The sequence below is a fragment of the Arvicanthis niloticus genome, chromosome 8 (genome assembly GCF_011762505.2).
Source record: "Arvicanthis niloticus isolate mArvNil1 chromosome 8, mArvNil1.pat.X, whole genome shotgun sequence".
In the NCBI taxonomy this organism is placed as follows: Eukaryota; Metazoa; Chordata; class Mammalia; order Rodentia; family Muridae; genus Arvicanthis; species Arvicanthis niloticus.
Window position 1 is genome coordinate 12,229,177 of NC_047665.1, and position 19,930 is coordinate 12,249,106.

General features: G+C 49.8%; 1 protein-coding gene across 16 annotated transcripts in view; it reads left to right on the forward strand.

The window, feature by feature from the left end:
- Sema4d (semaphorin 4D) overlaps window positions 1-19,465 on the forward strand; it is a 99,855-nt gene extending 80,390 nt beyond the window's left edge. For 11 of the 16 annotated variants that reach the window (XM_034510206.2, XM_034510209.2, XM_076939031.1 and 8 more), the window contains 4 exons: window positions 703-818; window positions 3,712-3,884; window positions 3,965-4,008; window positions 5,307-7,536. In XM_034510206.2, the coding sequence (XP_034366097.1) occupies window positions 703-818; window positions 3,712-3,884; window positions 3,965-4,008; window positions 5,307-6,217 (1,244 nt within the window). In that variant the 3' untranslated portion in view covers window positions 6,218-7,536. Of the gene's footprint in view, window positions 1-702; window positions 819-3,711; window positions 3,885-3,964; window positions 4,009-5,306; window positions 7,537-7,729; window positions 7,934-12,542; window positions 12,575-16,013; window positions 16,224-17,996; window positions 18,095-18,775 lie in introns of those variants that run through there. The other 5 variants (XM_034510210.2, XM_076939037.1, XM_034510213.2 and 2 more) reach the window with 4 other exon arrangements.
- Window positions 19,466-19,930: the final 465 nt, after the last annotated feature.

Below are 19,930 nucleotides of genomic sequence, written 5' to 3' on the forward strand. Positions count from 1 at the left end.
GAGCTTCCCAGATGACTTGAACATTTTGCCCTCACCTGCCTATCTGGGCCCCTGACCTCCCCTGGAGGACCAGTGGAGTACAACAACCACCTTACACCAAATGTGGCTCAGGTGTCAGGGTGTGACCTTGTTGGTGAAGGTCGTTGGAATCCACCATGGGACAGAGGTGCCCTCTTCTGAGCGCCCCATTGAGGGGATGACTTGATTGTCCACAAGTATGTGCGACTGCCGTCAAGGCTGGAATCTCTCCTAGTTTCATTTCTGTTGCTGTGCTAAAACACCCAGACAAAAGCAACCTAGGAGAAGAGGTTATCGTCCATCATTTCAGGGAAGTCAGGGCAGAAACTTAGGCAGCTAGTTAATTATATTTATAGTCAAGAGCAGAGAGAAATAAACACACCCATGTTGCCTGCTTACTGTGTCACTCGCTGGTTTGCCTATGCCTAGCTAGCTAGCTTTCTTCATTTATCATTGTCCAGGGGATGGTGCCTTCCACAGTGGGTTAGGGTTAGGTCTTCCTACATCAGTCAACCATCAGGACTACTCCACAGACATTTCAGCAGGTCAAACACAGTTCCCTCAGTTGAGGCTCTTTCCAGGCGATTCCAGGTCACACTAAATTGACACTTAAAACTAACCAGGGTGGCACCGTCAGCATTTCCCTCTAGGGCCTCCTTGCTCACCTGTGTTTTGACCTTGCAGACCGGGGAGCTCTGCATAAAGCCGTCATCCTTGCAAAAGAGGTCCACGTTGTTGAGGAGACCCAGCTCTTCCAGGACTCTGAACCGGTCCTAACTCTGCTGCTATCGTCAAAGAAGGTAATGTGGTGTGGGATGGAGGGGGGCAGGACTATTTCCTTGTCTCCCTTGGTAGCTTCTCTGTGGCTAAGACTGGCTAGGATGGTCCTTTGGACTCTCACAGCATTCTTCTGTGGGATCTGAGGCTTAGGAGGAGGCATGGCAGAGCCAGAGAGGTTGAAGCCACTGGAGCTTTTGGGAGGTTACTAACCTGCGAAAATGTCTTTGTGCCTAGAAGCCCGAAAGAATGCAGACTCTGCTGGCAGGACACAACACTTTTGCTAATTTTAAGGAGAACTAACAGGTCACCCTCTAGAGCTCCCGCCACACTGTCCTGCACCTCAGGCAGGCTTTTACAGAGGTCTCAGTCACCGATGCTCAGCTCTGCACTGTGGCTCCCACAAGCCATGGAAACATAGATGACCAAACCTGCCTTTGATGCCACCCTGTGTGGTGCCTAAAGTTTTTATAGAAATCTCCAGCCAGGTGGTAGTAGTGCATGCCTTTGATCCTGGCACTCGGGAGGCAGAGGCAGGTAGATCTTTGTGAGTTCAAGGCCAGCCTGGTCTACATAGTGTGTTCCAGGCCAGACAGAACTATGTAGGGAGACCCTGTCTCAAAAATAAATAAACAAATTAATTAATTAAATATTTTTTAAGCACCTGAGTGGGGTGCAATGGTTCATACCTATAGTTCTACACCTTAGAACTCAGAGGCAGGAGGACCAGAAGTTCAAGGGTAGTCTTAGCCACATAGCAAAGTCAAGGCCAGCCTTGAACTACAAGTGAAACCTCATTGCAAAAAATAAAATGAGGCATTAGGTCCTTTAGGTGGTAGAGTGTACAGAAATGGCCTGGGTGCTTGGTCTACCGGCTGGAACTTGTTCTTTGTCCACTGGCCTTGGTAAGATGTGGACACCACATTTTATGTCTAGGATAGAACAGTGAGGTTCAGAATGTGGGCTGTTTCCAAATCCCGACTCTACTGCATGCTGCCATGTGACCCTGGGCATCATTGGATTATCCTCATAAGGTGGTCTCTCTGTGTGTAAGCTTTTCAATAATGTGACTGCTTTGAGCGCATGTGAGCCTCCTAAGTGCTGAGGACTGGTTTGGAACAGCACTGAACCCAGGGAAAGCTAGGAGCAGGATCAGCTGCTTCATGCCCGCTGGCCACAGGTGCTTCCCTCTCCTTGCTAGGACTCTGCTATAACCCACTGAGCAGATGAGTCCAGGGTCACGATTTTGGCTTCAAGTGCCAGTCCTAGCCGCTTGCCCTTGTCTATAAAGTCTGGCTCTGGGATCCTGCTGAACTCTGTGGCCTGGTGTTACCTTTCCCTGTGAACTGCACATCTGTGGGCCCCATGTTTGTGATTCAGTTCTCTTTAGGTACTGGCCACTACAGATGCCAAGGGTCCATCAGTCACACTTACCCATGTGCTGGGCTCCTGCCAGCACCAGGTGTGATGCTAGCCATGGCCTGCAGCCAGTAACGTGGCATGCTCCTGTCCTGGAAGTCAGGGCCTTGCAGGTGCTAAGCTCTGTGTGGTTACATGGGGGCACCGTGGCCGCTCTTCACTCACAAATGCAGGCAAGCAGAAAGCACATGGCAGCGTCTCTTGCTGGGTTAAGTTTGATGGCCTTCCGTTTGTTCTTTGCGAGATGTTGATGTGCGTGGTCACATTGGCATGCTGGATTCAGAGATGAATGATAAGGACATGTCCTTATCACAGGTACCTACTGTCTGGCACAAGACAAGCCTGGCATTTAAAGGCTGTGCCCTCTGGCTTCTAGCTGCAGTGAGTGCTGTGTCACCTACAGAGAGTCCAGGAGAGCAGTAGGGGTGTCAGATTAGGAGTGAGAAGCAGCTGGAGAGGGCTGTTAAGTGGGTTTTCTCAAGATACAAATGAAAAGTCTCTTCACCCCAGATTGGGCACCAAGGACAGACCAGTCAGTGAGCCAGTGAAGTTTGGGAGCCTTAGCTAGAGGGGACTATTTACAAGATAGAGGAGGGATGATTTACAAGCCTGTGGGTGACTCAGAGGCAGCTGCATAGATGGAGCTCCCTGCACAGCTAGGAGGCTGCTCAGTGGGGCAGAGTCTCCTCTCTGCAATTGTGTATATTTATATAACCTCGGGGGATAGGAGCTTGTGAATCTTAGAACTTGTCAGTCTCCCTCAGTTTCCTTTCTTTGAGTCTTGGGAGCTACTCTCCACCTTCCAGGAGGCTGCGTTTCAATTGGGCAGAAACAGGACAGAATTATCTTTTCTCAGACATAGATCCAGCCCCAAATACAGAAGGGTGGCATCAGATCCCAGGCCCTGTGTTTCCTTGGGTGGCGTTTGAATCCTCCTGGGACACGGGACACCTTGTATATTCATACAAGATTTCTGTCTTAGTGTGCTTTTCCGTCACTGTGATAAACCACTCTGACCAAAAGCAGCTTGGGGAGGAAAACGTTTATTTCGGTCGTAGTTGTTGAGGGAAACCAGGGCAGGAACTGAAGCAGGGACCATGAAGAAGTGGCTTATTGGCCTGCCCTCTGGCTTCTGCTTAGCTACTACCTTATAAAGTCCAGGACTATCGGGGGTGACATTACCCACAGTGGGCTGAACCCACTCTAATTAATTAGCAAATAAGAAAACACCCCCATGGACATGTTCAAGCCGATTTTGGTAATTCCTCAGCTGTAGTCCCCCCCCCCCCCCCATACCCTCCTGAAAGTGTGTCAAGGTGACAATGAAAATTCATCAGGACACTGTCATTTAGGTCTTGGCGGTCAGGCCTTGTGGCCTATTCTGAGTCAAGGAGCCTTTTCCTCCGTGCAGTTCTTTCCAGGAGCTGGTGGAGAAGCTAGCAGCCCCTCCCAGTGCCTGAGTCCACCTTACACCTGCCGTCTGTCTCTCATGCACAGGGGAGGAAGTTTGTCTATGCTGGCTCCAACTCAGGAGTGGTCCAAGCTCCGCTGGCCTTCTGCGGAAAGCACAGTAGCTGTGAAGACTGTGTGCTAGCACGGGACCCATACTGTGCCTGGAGCCCGGCCATCAAGGCCTGCGCTACCTTGCACCAGGCAGAGGGCTCCAGCAGGTATGAGTATAGATAGATGGGACTGTTAGCCTATGTCTGGTGTACAAGCCAGAGAGTAATGTACGCCTGCTGTCTTTTAGGGGCTGGATTCAGGACATGAGTGGCGACACATCCTCGTGCATGGGTGAGTGGATCTCCTTTGCTTCCGCCCTTGGGTCGGCAAGGTTCCTGGGGCGTCAGTTCCGTGGTGTTCCTGTGTGATCTGTCTTCCTTTCTCCTCTTCAAACAGAAGTCAAGTGTCATGCGGCAGACCTGTGATCTTTCTCTGTCCTTTTGGTTACAGAAAGAGGGCTCAAAGCCACACAGGGTGTATCAGTTCACTGGGAAGCATGCCCTGGTCCACACCAATCTCCTCTCTTCTGCTTAGCTGGGCCCTGTAGACAAAACCTGAGCATGCTGGGAATGAGAAGGAAGGAGCCCTTGGGTATGGCCAGATAGCCCTAATCTAAAAACAGTACTTAGGAACATTGTAGAACAGTGTCATGCTTCAAGGAGAAAAATCTTACCCTAGAAAGAAGTGTCTTAATGCTAGGGAGATGGCTCAGTTGGTAGGATCTGAGTTCGATCCCCAGAACCCATGTAACGGGCATGGAGGTTCGTGCTTGTGATCCCGGCCCTAAGGAGGGGGAGGCAGGTGGATCCCTGGAGCTTTCTGGCCTCATACAACCTAGCCAACTTGGCAAGTACCAGACACATGAAGAGACCCCGTCACAGAAAAAGACAAAGCGGAGTAACTGCTACCTGAGGATGACACTCGGTAGATTTCTGGCCTCTTTCTATATAAACACACACTCACACACAGAAAATGGCATCAGATTGCCTTCAGGCTATAAAGTGTCACAAATGACAAAGAATTTCATGTTTAGACTTCAGTCCCCTTCCAGAGATAGTTGTCTCATTTTATATATGCAAATATGCCATCTCCTGTATTTCAGACAAAAGACACAGTTGTGATTAGTTCTGGTGCCCTCTTGGGGACCCCCACTGCTAATGGCTAGCCACTGAGAAATGGCTGTGACCAGGATTCTAGTCTGCCTTCCCAGCACTTCCCAGCCCTGTGCCACATCAGAGTAAGAGACGTGTGAGAAGAGGGTCCCTGATTGCTAGCTGGCCTGCTTCAGCCCTTAGCAGAAGTGTTCGTCAGCTGACTGGATGCCACTGTAGGTGAGGGAGCTGAGCGCTACCCAGCCCCTCAGCCTGCTGAGTTTTCTCCAGGGCCAGGGTGAGAACAGAATTTCTCAGAGCTGCCACCAGTTCATTCACTGTAGGGTCACAGACATCTTTATCTTGGTCCTGAAGATTTCATCTGGCTCCAGTGGGTGGAAGCCTCATGCGGCCCTGTGGGTATTAACCTGTTTTTGAAAGCAGTCGAGCAATCAGCCTGAGTTGTTGACGGTGAGCACATTTATTTTGATGTTCCAGATAAGAGTAAAGAAAGTTTCCATCAGCATTTTTTCAAGCATGGCGGCACTGCAGAACTCAAATGTTTCCAAAAGTCCAACCTGGCCCGGGTGGTGTGGAAGTTCCAGAATGGCGAGTTGAAGGCTGTGAGTCCCAAGTATGGCTTCGTGGGTGGGAAGCACCTGCTCATCTTCAACCTGTCAGACGGAGACAGCGGTGTGTACCAGTGCCTGTCAGAGGAAAGGGTGAGGAATAAAACGGTCTCCCAGCTGCTCGCCAAGCACATCCTGGAAGTGAAGATGGTACCTCGGATCCCCCCGTCACCTACCTCACAGGCTGCTCAGACAGAAGGTAGTAGGATCACATCCAAAATGGCATCTACCCAGGGGTCCTCTCCCCCTACCCCGGCTCTGTGGGCAACCTCCCCCAGGGCCGCCACTCTACCTCCCAAGTCCTCCTCCATCGGCACACCCTGTGAACCAAAGATGGTCATCCCCCAGCTCCACTCCGAGAAGACGGTGTATCTCAAGTCCAGTGACAACCGCCTGCTCATGTCTCTCCTCCTCTTCATCTTTGTCCTCTTCCTCTGCCTCTTTTCCTACAACTGCTACAAGGGCTACCTGCCCGGACAGTGCTTAAAATTCCGTTCAGCCCTGCTGCTTGGAAAGAAAAAACCCAAGTCAGATTTCTCTGACCTGGAGCAGAGTGTGAAGGAGACGCTGGTCGAGCCTGGGAGCTTCTCACAGCAGAACGGCGACCAGCCCAAGCCAGCCCTGGATACTGGCTATGAAACGGAGCAGGACACCATCACCAGCAAAGTCCCCACGGATCGAGAGGACTCGCAACGGATCGACGAACTCTCTGCCCGGGACAAACCGTTTGATGTCAAGTGTGAACTGAAGTTTGCAGATTCGGATGCTGACGGGGACTGAGGCCAGCATGTCCCAACCCGTGCCCCTCCGTCGTCGTGGAGAGTGTTGTGTTGAACCTATTCAGTAGCCACGTCTTGTCACTGTGTGCCAGCCTCAGTTCTTTGTCCCTTTCTCTCTTGGGTTGAGCCTGTGACTCGTCCCCTTTGTCCTTTTGGGAAGCAAGTATCTATTCCAGTCTCAAGTCCTGCAGTTGTTGGAGCGCTTATGCACCTGAGCCCTTTGTGTCCTGGGGGAGAGACGGCCACCTCCATGGGCTGAGAAGAACCACCCCTTCCTCTTCGCTTTTCCCAGCAGCCACTGAAAGATAATTTAATTCCAGATTGGAAATGACCTTTTAGTTTATCAGATTGGTAACTTATCTCCTGCTGTCCAGACAGCACGGACATTTTTCTTTCACTTAATTGTTATTTTAGGATTTTCGTTCCTATTGTGTTGACGTCTTAGGTCATTTTTTTTTTTAAGTTACCGGAGGAGATGTTTTAATATTCATGAGAAGACGAACATTTTCTAGATTTTTTTTTTGTTATATATTGAGATAAAATATGGCTATGTTGCTTAAGATTCTCAGGGATAGACTTATTTTTGCTAAATTCATTCTTTCCTGCTGTTAGGAACGTAGGCCTAAAACGGTCCCTTGAGCTCGCTCACCCTTTCGTTTTGGTGGGGTTTTTGTTTTTAGTTTTTAATTTTACTCATTTTGAAGGATTTTCTTTCTGAACTTTTTTTTTATTTTTATTTTTCCTGCCATACATCTACAAGGTGGGTTTGGAGTGAGGGCAGGTGGCCCAGTGGCTGTGGGTGGCGATTAAGCTGTTCCCATGAGGGGAGGAGGGTTTATACCCCATGGCCCTGCTGCTGCTTGGCACCTCCTGCCCTGACGGATGGCGTCTTCATGAGGAACACATCCTGCCTCTCCTTGCTTCTGTCTCTCACCACTGCCCTTGGACTTGCGCCTTGACTGTCCACGAAAGACAGAAATGGGTTGGGTAGTTGGGCTCCCAGCCTCGGACGGTGACCTCAACGTCCCGTGTGGGCAGCCGCTGCTGCAGCCTGACTCCTGCCGGCGTCTTTCAGGATGTTAATGGGTGGTATGATTCTGACATTTGTTTCTCACTTACTGTGTGTGGAGCACACTCATTCCATGTAGAGGGTGACGGACTCTGGATTCCCCGTGCCGTGTAGACACTCATCTTCAGCATGACATGATCTACCATTCGGTGTAAACATTTGTGTTTATAAGATTTACTTTGTTTTTATTTTTCTACTTGGAACTGTACACATTGAAAAGTACCCAAATAAACCAGAAGCTTTATCATTGACTGGGCCAGCCTTTGCCTTAGTGGAGGCTGTGTGGGCCTCCTGTCCCTCTGTGATGGCCCTGGGTTGGGGTGGTCTCGGGTTCTTGTCTTTTCCCATCTCATGTGTCTGGTTTCTTGCTTTACCTTCTCCGTCATGGGAATGGTTCTGATGACTTCTTCCTCAGTGCCTTCTTTTCTGTCCTCTGTCTCACAGCCTCATCTCCTAAGTCCTTCCCTTCTCCTGGCTCTTCTCTGTCCTGTCTGGGCCCTGACTCATCTTCTCCCAGAAGCCCTTGGCCGGCCTTGGCCTCAGGGCCCAACAGCCGTAAGCAGGTCACCTTGCTGCCACCCTTCCTGAGTGACCAGGCACAGCAAGTGCAGGCGCTGGGGACCTTCTACCTCTTCTGCCAGGCCACAGGTGAGTTGAGAGCCCGAATGTCCATGGCTGTCCCTTGGCTCTGCCCTTGCAGCTCACTGCTTCCCTAAACTGTGCCTGGGGTTCAGTTGTCTGTGCCTTCAGCCCCATTGATCCCGGGATAAACCGTCAACAGTGTGAGGCTGTTGCTAGGGCTACCGCAGGGATCGTCCAGCATCTTACTGCAGAGGTACAGGTGTGAGATATTCTGAGCTTGTAGCCTGCTGTACCATAGAAGCAGCCACAGCCATAGGTGTAGCGCAGACACCGTTGTATGTCAGAAAACTGGTCCTACAGGATGACCGAGAGCCAGATGAGGCTATGACTTGCTAGCCTGGGTTATGGAGGGAATTCAAGGCCAGTCTGGGCAACTTAGCAAGACCCTGTCTCGGAATTTTAAAATAGGAATCAGGACACATCCAGTGGTAGAATGCGTGGCTAGCATGTATAAGGTCCCAGTCATGGCATGAATAAATACATAAGGCATAAAACCTGTAAGGTGGAGGCTTTCTCCCTATGCTGAAGAATGCTACATAAGGACATACCCTCGGGCTGGAGAGATGGTTCAGTGGTTAAGAGCACTGACTGCTCTTCCAAAGGTCCTGAGTTCAATTCCCAGTAACCATATGGTGACTCACAATCATCTGTCATGGGATCTAATGCTCTCTTCTGGTGTGTCTGAAGACAGCAACAGTGTACTCATAAATAAATTTAAAAAAAAAAAAAAGGACATACCCTCTTGAAAGACAGTAGTTTACCAAAGCCATTCTTTGGCTCAGAAATGCCTGGAGCCCCTCATCTCTATTTGAGGGCTTTGGCCTTTGCATGGAGGTGAGGAATAGAGTTAATTTTGAAGGAAAAGCAAATCTGGTTCATCTTAAAATTGCTTTTCTAATTATCAAAGCTATGGAAAACTTGAAAGTGCTATGTGTTTTGTTAAATTAGCTCTAGGATCCTGGGGGCCTGTGTTGTCTGCTGTGAATGCAACACGCCATCGGTAACTGGTGACCCCATGGAGGGTGGACAGGTTACTCTGGACCTGTGTACCGTGACATGGCATCAGTGGGTACGTGCTGCTGATTGCTTTTTTGAGTTGAGGTCTTACTCTGTGGCTGCCCAGGCTGCTGCCTCAGGACACCTGAACTTCAGCCTCTCTCCCCAAGTTTCTGTGTCTCCTGGTGTGTGTCACTGTGCCTAGTGGCCCCAATCTTATGCTTAGCACTGTGGACCAAGCCTTCATGTAGACACCTGCTTGTTCTTCATTTAGGTATTTTAAGATGGATCATTTATTTATGTGTGTATGCATGGATGTGAGTACATAAAAAGGCAGAAGAGATGCCCTGAAGCCAGAGTCACACATGGTTGTACATCACTGGTGTAGATGCGAGGACTGAACTTGGGTCCTCTGCAAGAGAAGCAGGTGCTCTCAACTGCTGAGCCATCTCTCCAGCCCTTTCTCAAGTCTCTTAGCCTCGGCAGCCGATGGGAAATCCCATCATCTCTGAGGGGCAAGCCATCACATTTGGGGGAGTGTTCTCGGGACCCCCGTACATTAGCAAGCCTTTCACAGGCTCAGGCCCTCCGGTGTGGGAGTTAGTGAATGACTGGGGCCTTCCTTAAGGAAGATAAGACTTCATTGTTAAATGCACAGAGACTATGACATCAGGCATTTCAACACGGGGGAGTTTGAAGCAGAGACTTGCCAAGGTGAATAGGGAGTCTAGGAGTGGCACAGGAAGGTGGGTTTCTCCAAAGACAACTACAGGAGAGCTGCCAACATGGGTGGTAGCGAACTAAAACCTAACTCGCTCTTGCCAGGCCTGTGAGGCTGGGCTTGCACGACCTGCGTCTACCCTTGCCGGCAACGCCCCTACTCCTCAGGGCTACCACAAGAGGCAGGAGATGTCTTCGAACTTCTTAGTGACCTAAGGGAACACTAGAAGCCAGGGACTGGGGAACCATGGCTGGGGACTGTGGGGGATCAGAAGTGTGCAGAGCACGAGTGGGAACCGGAATGGAAGAGGAAGTCCCTTTCCCAGCCCCTCAGAGTGGATCGAGCACAGGCTGGGGAGACAGCTCAGTGATTACAGTACTTGCTGTGGGAGCGTAAGGACTGGGGTTCTCATCCTCACCTAAGTGCTTGGTAGGCTTGGTGACCCACCTGTAATTCCAACCTCAGAAAGTAGAGATGGGATCCCCAGAGCATGCTGGCTAGCAAGACCAGCCATTCAGTAGTGCTCTGAGTTTGATTGACAAACTATCTCTATGATTCCTGATAGCCTCAGGCCTTTGCATCTATCTACACACAAGTGCACTCATTCATACATGCACACACACACACACATACACACACACACACACGTGTACATGCAACGTGTCTGTGTCTTGAGCAGACGTGGGACCAAATCCCCTTTCTTACCCTCTTTCTCCTGTCATTTTTCCCACAAACATTTGACCACATCTGGGGCCTTTCTTTTCTGCCCTGTTCTCCAGGGAGGCAAGGCAGCTTAGGGAAAGCCACAGGCTTGGTGACGTGCATTGCTGGTTATGGCTGGGAGGGTTTGGTGGGGCCTCTGCTATCTCGGAGCAGGTGGCAGGTTGGGTCTGAGTCTGCAGGCAGTCTTATCTGAAGCAGAGGCCTTGTGGCTTTGAACTAAACTTGTAACTTTTCTACAAAAAGCAGTGTATGTTCTGCCTCTGAGGTCTGCTGAGGAGGCAAAGGCAGCTGTCCCAGGTGAGACCACAGTTGGCTCTCCTAGACCAACCACAACTTATCCTTCATGCCCAGGGCGGGGCGGGGCGGGGCCGGGCAAGTTGGGAGTCTTGACCTGGGTTTTCCTCTTTCCTAAAACAGCTGTTTGTATGATGGCTGTAAATGGCGTGGGGCTGATTAGAGGTCTAGCAAGCCGTTTTTAGAACATGAGATTTAAAGAGAGGGTGAACGGGGGCTCTTCAGTTCCTTGGTGTGTGTCCTGGTGCCCACTCTGGCTCTGCTGGTGACTCTGAGCTATCTTGGGGAGCCTCACCCCTCCAGAGGGTTAGGTCAGAGGTCAGAGAGACAGCTAGGCTTCTACTCAGGACTAGTCTGCCCACTCCTGCTCCCACCCAGGACCTCCATGTCATCTGGGTTGGATGAGTGTTTTCCCAGGGTATGAGGCAGTTCAGACACCCTGTTCTGCATACCCAAGTGAGACGACCAGGGCAGGTAGCATCAGGAGACACGAGAGCGGGTCCCAAGCATGGCTGTGGGGTAGGTCAGGCTGCCTACAGCCTAGAGCTTGCAGGAACTCTCTTTTAGTTCCAGGAAAGGCAGCAGGATCGGGCACTGCCTCCCTTGAGTCTTTGTGCCCGAGTCTGCAGCCCAGCATTAAGGTCCTGGCATACCCAGCCAGGTGTGTGGGGGACTGGAGCTGCTGTTGACATATGTACAGCACATACCACAGCACATACAACACCATAGCACACACACCACATATAACAGGCACCACACATAAACCCCACCACATACTCTCCACTGCACGTACACACCACATACACATCACACATATATACAACTACCCACTGCACACAACATGGATACCACACACCACACATAACCCCCAGCACCACGTGCCACACACATCACATCCTACATGCATACATCTTACATGCCACACCCCACATACACCACGCCACACCATACACCACATCTACCGCATCATACTGTACATGCTTCCTGTGTATACCACATGTCCCATATCACACATATACACACACTCCACACAACATACTATGCTATACATACATGTACACCCTACGTACTCAGTCCGTAAACACTACGTACACACATAAACCACATAGCACACAGCCATACTACCACCACATCTCACCTATGCCAGATACCTACACAAGTCACCCGCGCTACAAACCTAAGACACTCCAGGTGCTTTACTGACAGCATAAGCAAATTGCTTTTACCAAGCGGTGTTCCAAGTCAAGCACCTGTATGTCGTTAGTGACCAAATACCTGACAAAGGCAATTTAAGGGGAGGTTTTAATTATGGTTCACAGTCTGAGCCCATGAGGAACGCAGCAGGAGCATACACCTATAGTCAGGAAGCGGTAATGTTGGTACTCAGCTTGTGCTTTGACGCCACCCCTGGGCCGGGGACGGGGGGTGGGGGGGGACTGGGAGGACATCACTGTGTAGCCTTGGCTGGCCTGGAACTATGTAGACCACAATGTCTTCCAATTCCCAGAAATCCTCCTGAGTCTGCTTCCTGAATGCTGGGATTAAAGTTGTGTGTCACCATGGCCAGCTTCACAGGCATGCCTAGAGGCATATCTCCTAGGTGATTTTAGATCCTGTCAAGCTGACAATATTTACCGTCACATGAAGGTATTTGAGTCAGATGGTACAAGACAGAAACAGCTGTTAGCTTCAGTGATCCCCTAACTGGGACATGAGTGAAAGAATTCTGAGAACCATGTAGGTGGGACATGCCTGGGCAACCGTGACACATAGGTCCAGTTCTGGGTCCACTACCCAGTGCCAGATGGCACAGGACTGAGAGGGTGGCACTGCCCACTGCTTTTAACGCTCCTTCTCCCTCTCTTTGATTTCTGCACTCAGAAGGAACTGGATAGTTAAAGACCCAGCAGCGAGTAAGTACCTCTTCATCTTTCTCATGTCTGACAGTTACGCCACATTTAAGTTTATAGGTGCCGTGGTGTGAGGTTTGTGGCCAGTGTGGCCTACATGGTTCTACCTCCCACCACAAACTTGATCTTTCAGGAACTTTGCAGTTGCAGATTCCTTGTTCATGGGATTTGGAGATTCGCTCTAGCTTAAACTATCTGGATTCTCTGCCAGAGGGTTTGGTGTTCACGGAGTCTTCTGTGTTCACGATTGGAGTTAGCATCTCACATTCATTCCTTGGTTGTAATATCCCAAGAATTAGTTCTTCCACTTGGATTGTAGACTGATGTAGACTGCAGAGGAATGGCTAAGACAATATGGTCATGAAAGGCATTGAGTTTTATGCAAAGGAAGTGCTTGGCCCAGTGCAGGTAACACCCAGGATCCTACCAGATATGAGCAGATATGAGTCCAAATCCAGAGCCGCACCTGTCCTGGATCTACACAGGCTCCGTTGTGCTGCAGTTTCACAACTGTTTAGGGAACAAGTGTCTGCATAGTATTAGGTGTTCTAAGAAATATAGAAAGGATTCAAAGTCTCTAGGGGGAGGTACATGGAGGTCTTCTGCAAACATGTCTTTTGATGTCCTCAGGGCTCTAGAACTGACTGATGCCCTGCAGTTATTAAAGGATGACTCCAGTTGTTCTTCCCAATCGATGGACATCTGTGTACAGATGTGTATGCATATGCATGTAGATGCATTCATAAATCCATGGAGTTGTCAGTGGCTAGACTTGAAAACACTTGAGTAGAAAGCAAATTATAGAATGTTTTATGTCTGCAGGGCTTGTCCACTAGTCTGCAGCCGGATGGGTAGCCACAGATGCTTCTGAAACACCGTTGGAATGTCCCTCAGAGACTAGCACATTCCTGGTCTTATGTATGCATTCGCTCTTTAATTTTTCAGTTAATTTATTTAAGAGACAGCACCTTAGCATGGATTCCTGGCTAGCCTGGAATTATGGAACTTGCTATATCGCTCAGGTTGGCCTTGAACTTATGGTTACCCCTCTGTCTCTGCCTCCTGTGTACTGGGATTACAGGTGCTCAGCATCACACCCAGCTCAATTCTGTCTCGGTGGCTTTTTACATTATAAAATAACATATTTGTTATTCATAAGCTTTTGGAAATATATTTTAAAAATTCAAGGGCTGAAGAGATGCATCAGTGACTAGGAGCACTTGTTCTTAGAATGGACATGGGTTTGAATCCCAGCATCTGCGTGGTCGCTCACGCTACCTGCAGCTCTGGTTCCAGTGCATGCAATGTTGCCTCCTCAGGCACTGCATGTTTGTGGTACATCGATAACATGCCAGCAAAACACACGTACACATAAAACCGATCCCCAGGCTGGGGAGGTATTTCAGTGGTCAAACCACTTGATGTGTGGCATGGGGACCAGACATTTGGTCCCCAGCATGTACCTAATGTCTGGCAGGCTGTTCCAATAGCCCACCTATAATCCCAGTGCTCCAGAGATGGGAAAGCCAGTCTAGCTGATTCAACAAGTTTATGATTTAGTTGAGACTCTGCTTCAGTCTATACAGTGACAAGCAACAGTGGAAGACACTTGATTGACATCAACCTCCAACCCCCACATGTCTGAGCACACACATGTATACACCCTAACACACTATGTTCTATTAACCCTCTGGAGCCCCGCCAAACACCATGTGTACTACATGGTTTTCATTTTGCTTTTTTTTTGGAAATCAGTTTTTCTGAGAGTGTCCTCCTGACTGTCACTGTAGTGGCTTCCTACCACTTGTGTGTCCCACCCCCAGGACATTTCCTAATTGGTACTAACAGAAACATCCTGTGGGCACCCAGGAGTTGAGTAATAAATAGGCACAATGCCAGGTGATTCTTAAGAGTTCCCAGGTTCTACCTTGGTTGTTGGGTTTGTTTGTTTTTTTCTTGCTCAGTGTTTTGAGCCCCAGGTGGAAATAGCTATTTCCTTTCTCCTCTGGTTGCGTGTCCCCCATCAAGCCAGTCTTCCATTCCTGGCTGGACTAGCTAGCATCAAGGGAACCTGAAGGCCCATCCTCATGAGATGTTCTGGTTAAGCAGGGGCTGCCCTTGGGGGTGTGATACGCTTTGCCACATTAGTTCAAGTGACCCCAGCCCATCAGGAGCAGGGAAGCTGAAGGAAATGTAGGCACTGGCAAGAACCAGGACCCCCAGCAAGAGGGTACCCTTGTTCATGCTGGTGGGGTGCTTAGCTGGACCCAGGCAGACAGACCTACCTGTGGGGTGTGTGTGTTGACAAGAACATGGCAAGACCTGGCTGGAAGGTTCTGGCCTGTCCAGCTCAGCTTGGTACATCACATACGGCAATGGTAGCAGACACCACTGGGCTGGTTTAAACCATTGGGCCATCTTCAGCCAAGTTCAGGGTAGGACCAGGGAGTGAACCATGTACGAGTGTAGCTGGTTTGTTTTGCCTTCTCCTTGGGTGGAGTGCAGCCTGTCCTAGCATGGCCTGAAGCTCTGGGGCTCTAGGATGAAGTCTGAGACCCAGACTATTCATACCCATAAGTCAGGGCTAACTGGGAGGTGACCTGTTGCCATCACAACTGGTTTTGACACTGTCACCAGAACTCAGCCTTTCTTTAGGTTCCCTAGAAATGACAACCCGCAGACAGCCTATAAGGAATTGAGGGAATTCAGCCTCTGCCTGCTTGTGAGGAGGGTCTTTTGTTTTGGGTCACAGAACCTCTTTCTTCTACTGGGTGTCCCTGCCTTACCCACTTGCCAGGACCCTGTCTGTCAGACAAATTGAAGTTATCCACAGTGCCCCCTTGAATGGGTGTGTGGTGAAAACAGGTGGCCTTAGTCTTGATTTTTTTTTTTTTTTAAAGACAGAGTCTACGTAGAGAGACCTTTCTCTTGAACTCACAGAAATCCACCTGCCTCTGCCTCCTGAGTGTTGTGGGATTAAAGGTGTGTGCCATCATACTTGACTATAGTCTCTATCTTTTCAATAATTACTGTTAAAAAAAAAAAAAAAACCCTAAGAACCAGGTATGGTGTGGTGATATACACATGTAATCCTGGCATTTGGAAGGTGGAACCAGACATATCAGGAGTTCCAAGTAATGTGAAACCAGGGCTCAGAAATACCCACAGAAAGGGTACCACACCTCCTGATACTAACAGGGTACTTCACTGGGGAAGGGGTGCATAGTACAACACTGAGCCAGAGGTTGAGGCCATGCAAGTGTGCTAGAGGTCTAATGGGGAGGTGAGGTCTAAAAGGGGGTGACTTTGTGGCTTAGCTCTTCCAGGAGAGACCTGGTACGCTATCCCAAGTCACTGTCTATTTGGGACCAAGATGGCCCTACATCTGCGCAGCTCCCTTGAGTCTTAAGTGGAGATGTGGAGACAGTCCTTGTCTCCTCAGGTCCAGCAGATGTCCGCTTCATCTGGGAGAAGAATGGGCATGTCCTGGAGACGTGTGTACCTATGCAGACCCATGCACTGCCCGATGGCAGGGCCCATGCCCTCAGCTGGCTTCGGGACACCATTCAAGAAACCACCGAGTACAGCTGCTCTGTCCTCTCCTCGGCAGGGAACCAGACCTCAAAGGTTCACATCACTGTGATGAGACGAGGTAGGTGTGGCCCACTGCGGCAGCAACACTTCCAGGGGCCAGTTATCACTATGTAGCCTGTCTGAAGACACTGACGTGGGGCTTCAGTTTAAGGACTAACCTATTCGCCTTGTGCTGGGGAAGATAATTAAACTTTTCACTGTTATAAGGTGAACTGATGTATACGTGCACACAAGCACTACAAATAGCCACACACAGGTGTACATATGCTGCCGTGTACACATATGCCTGCATATACACACACATGCCATACATGCCATGTGGTTACATGTATAGACTACTTACACAGCACACATGATAGATAGATGATAGATAGATAGATAGAGAGCGAGCTTGTCTCCCACTTTTCAATATGGGGATCTGACCTTACGTTACTAGAAAGACAGCTGAGGCTGGGGAGATGAGGCTGTTGATTAATGTTTGTTGGACTGGATGCGTTTGATCCCCAGAGTCCAAGGAAAAAATTGAGTGAGCGTGGGGTTGGTGAAGCTCAGGTGAGTGAGAGAGCTTGCTGGGTGAGCGACCTAGTTTGATCCCCGAGACTCACATAGTAGGAACAGAGAACTGACACCAAGTTCTTTGATTTCCACACACAGGTAAACATGGGTGTGTGCTCTCAATAGAAGAATGTAATAGTAAAATATCTGGGTGTGATGCTGTGCGTTTGTGATCCCAGTGCTAAGGAGGCAGAAGCAGGCAGCTCCCCGGGGCTCACTGGCCTAACAGCCTAGCCAAGTCAGCAGGCCCCAGGACACAGGGAGACCAAGAGATGACATCTGGGATTGATCTCTGACTTCCACTGTGCATGTGTGTCCCTTTCCTGGTCCACTTCCCATGTGGTATACCTCTGCCGATCTCCAGCTGCAGGACACTGAGTTACCGTAACTCAACAACAGCTACTCACTTGAGCATTAAATGCTTGTCATCTCTCAGCTGCCTCTCACAAGTGCCAACGTGTTACTCTTGGGTAGCTTTTTGAGGCAGTTGTTCATGCTGCAGCCTAACTGGCTTTCTTGTGATCCTCCCACCTCAGAATCCTGAGTGCTGGGACAAGAGGTATGCAGTACACATGCTTTCGGATCACTTGTCACTTTAAGGGCAGAGTTCTGTCTTCATGTTGGGTCAAGGGTCTGATTTCCTGGGTGTTCTTTTATTGGGTGGCTGGTTTTTATGCAGTGTCTTGTGGCATGCCTTATAGAATGGGTATGGAAGCAAACACTTTGAAAGCTTGTATCCCTCCAGTGTTAGTTTGGTTGAGTACACAGACTTCCTCACACACCATTTTGGCATCTCAGGGCACTGTTTGCTGGTGCTGGGCTCTTTACCAGATCCACTGGAGCCTTCAAAAGCAGTTACCAACAGAGTTGTGGCCGGGAGATGGGGTGTGTGGAGACGGGGGCTGTGTGGTGGCCCGTACTTGGAATCCCAGAAACGAAGAAGCTGAAGCAGGAGGATTTCAAATTGAAGTCCATCCTGGGCTACAGAATGACCAACTCGATCAACTGTCTCAAAACCAACCAACTAGTAATGAAATGTAAAATTCACTGCTCCCCAGAGCTCTGCTGTGGCCTATTCAGGCCACCAGGGATTCCCCAAGTGGGACAGGCCACTAGAGCATATGAGAACTGGGATTCACCTTCCCACTCAAGCAGCATGGGCTCACAGAACACCTGTTTTAAGCTAGAATACACAGTACTGCTTCTGCCTATGATGTGCATCAATAGCAACCCCGGGGGCTGCAAAGCTGTGACCTCAACTCTGCTTGTCTTCCAGAGGCACTACAGCAGGAAAAGTGGAGCCAGGAGCTTGCTGCGTGGCGCGCTGTAGCTGGGGAGCATGACCGGCTGATGCAGGGCTGGAGGAAGGCATGGGTATGTACCTGGCCACCAGGGAGCTTTCTTGGGTAACCGCTATTTTACCACTGGGCCTCTCTGACTCCTCTCAGCCTAGACAAGTTCTGCTTCTGTTGCCCTGTGGGAATTCTGGGCTGTTACTGAGGCTAGTGGGATCAAGGATACAACAATGGTGTAAGAGGAGACCAAAACACATTTTAGGTCACACACATAGGCCAGTAGCTTTTTTTTTTCTAGATCCCAAGGCTGCCCCAGCCCCTGAAACTCTCACCACTTTGATGAGAGCAGGAGACTAGCTGCTACTGAACATGGAGAGGTGGGGTTGTCACTACCTATAAGCTTATGGAAGCGAAGGCTTCCTCAGGAAGGGGGCCCTCACATAGGCTCAAGTCACTGTGCTGCTCTTTGGCCAGATTTACCCTGGGATGGGCTGCCACACACAAGTGGGGAGCTTGAACCTTGTGGAGGCCTAAGTATGTGGCCAAGCAGCAGGGCTCACAGAACACCCGTTTGAAGCCAGAGCACACAGCACTGCTTCTGCCTCAAGAGTCCTTGGAGAAACCACTTGCATACTCTTAACTTTAAGCCCTGAGGGTTGGGGGGGGGGGGGTTCCACCATTCCACTCCAGAGCAGGGAAAGCCTAGTCTACTAGGCTAATCACTCAAAAACTACTTTGTGTTTTTGTTTTTGTTCTGTAGGAAAGCTGCAGCAAGGATACCTTCTAGCCACCTGAGACAGTTCTCAACAGAGACACCAGCTGCATACATACCCGGTGAAGGCACGGCACCCATAGCACCAAGCTGCTGTGTCTTGGCTGGCTCTGCACAGCCATTTGCCACAGCCTGAGTGTCCCTTCCTAGAGGCTGGGAATCTCTAGGCCTGAACCCCAGTAGGCCTGAGACAGACCTTTTACATTAGCTGCTAATGTGGCAGAAAGATCAGTCTGCCTGGCAGAAACAGGTAGCTGAGCGGTTTAGGAGGTTCCCCACCCAAGCAGATGACCGAGCAGCAAGTGAAGGCTAACCGGATGGCAGCCACCCTGCATTCTCCCCAGGACTTCACTGCACTCCTGCCCCTCCCCCAGGGTCAGCACAGCTAGTCTCCACTCTGGTTCTGTAGATCTAAGTCAAGTCTGCTGATGTGGTCACCTAGTAAACAAGTTGTTCCAGGGTCTACGCTGGAATAGGAGAGGTGAGAGTCCATGTGAGAATATTTTGCCTTAAACCTTGAGTGACGATGATGAGTATCTCAGAACCCAAGGCTATTTTCCAAAGCACAGTGCTTCCCACCTATTTACCCTGTCAGCGCTCCGCTTCTGAGGTAGAAAAGCCAAACAGGTCAATTATGCAAACCTTCTGGTGCCGTATTAAACTGTTTTCCAGTGCTGAGTTAGCATGTCTTTAGGTCTTTATATTATGGTTAATCTTTGAAGCTTGTGGGTGGGTGTGACCTGGGGAGGTGTGGCCCAGACCTGCTCAGCCTTTAATCTTGGCAGACAAGTCTCTTCTTGTCAATCATAAAACCTAAAACTCTGTTCATAACAAAGCCACCCCCTTCTACGATACCTGGAGACACTGCCTTGCTCAGCCTGCTCCATGTCCCTTCTTTCTGGGACAAATGAGTCATGTAAGCATCCAGGTGTGGGGTTAGCTGGTCCCTCCTGGGCTAGTTGTGGGCAGAGCCACACTGATGGTCATGTGTACACTGATGGTCATGTGTACTGTCCTCTTGTGTAAGCACTGCCTGGCACCTGCTCACTCACCTGGCTAATACGCACTAACCATGCTTGCAGCACCCTCATACCCTTGGAACAGAATGTTCTTGTCAACTACTTTCACTGGTTACATTTGAGG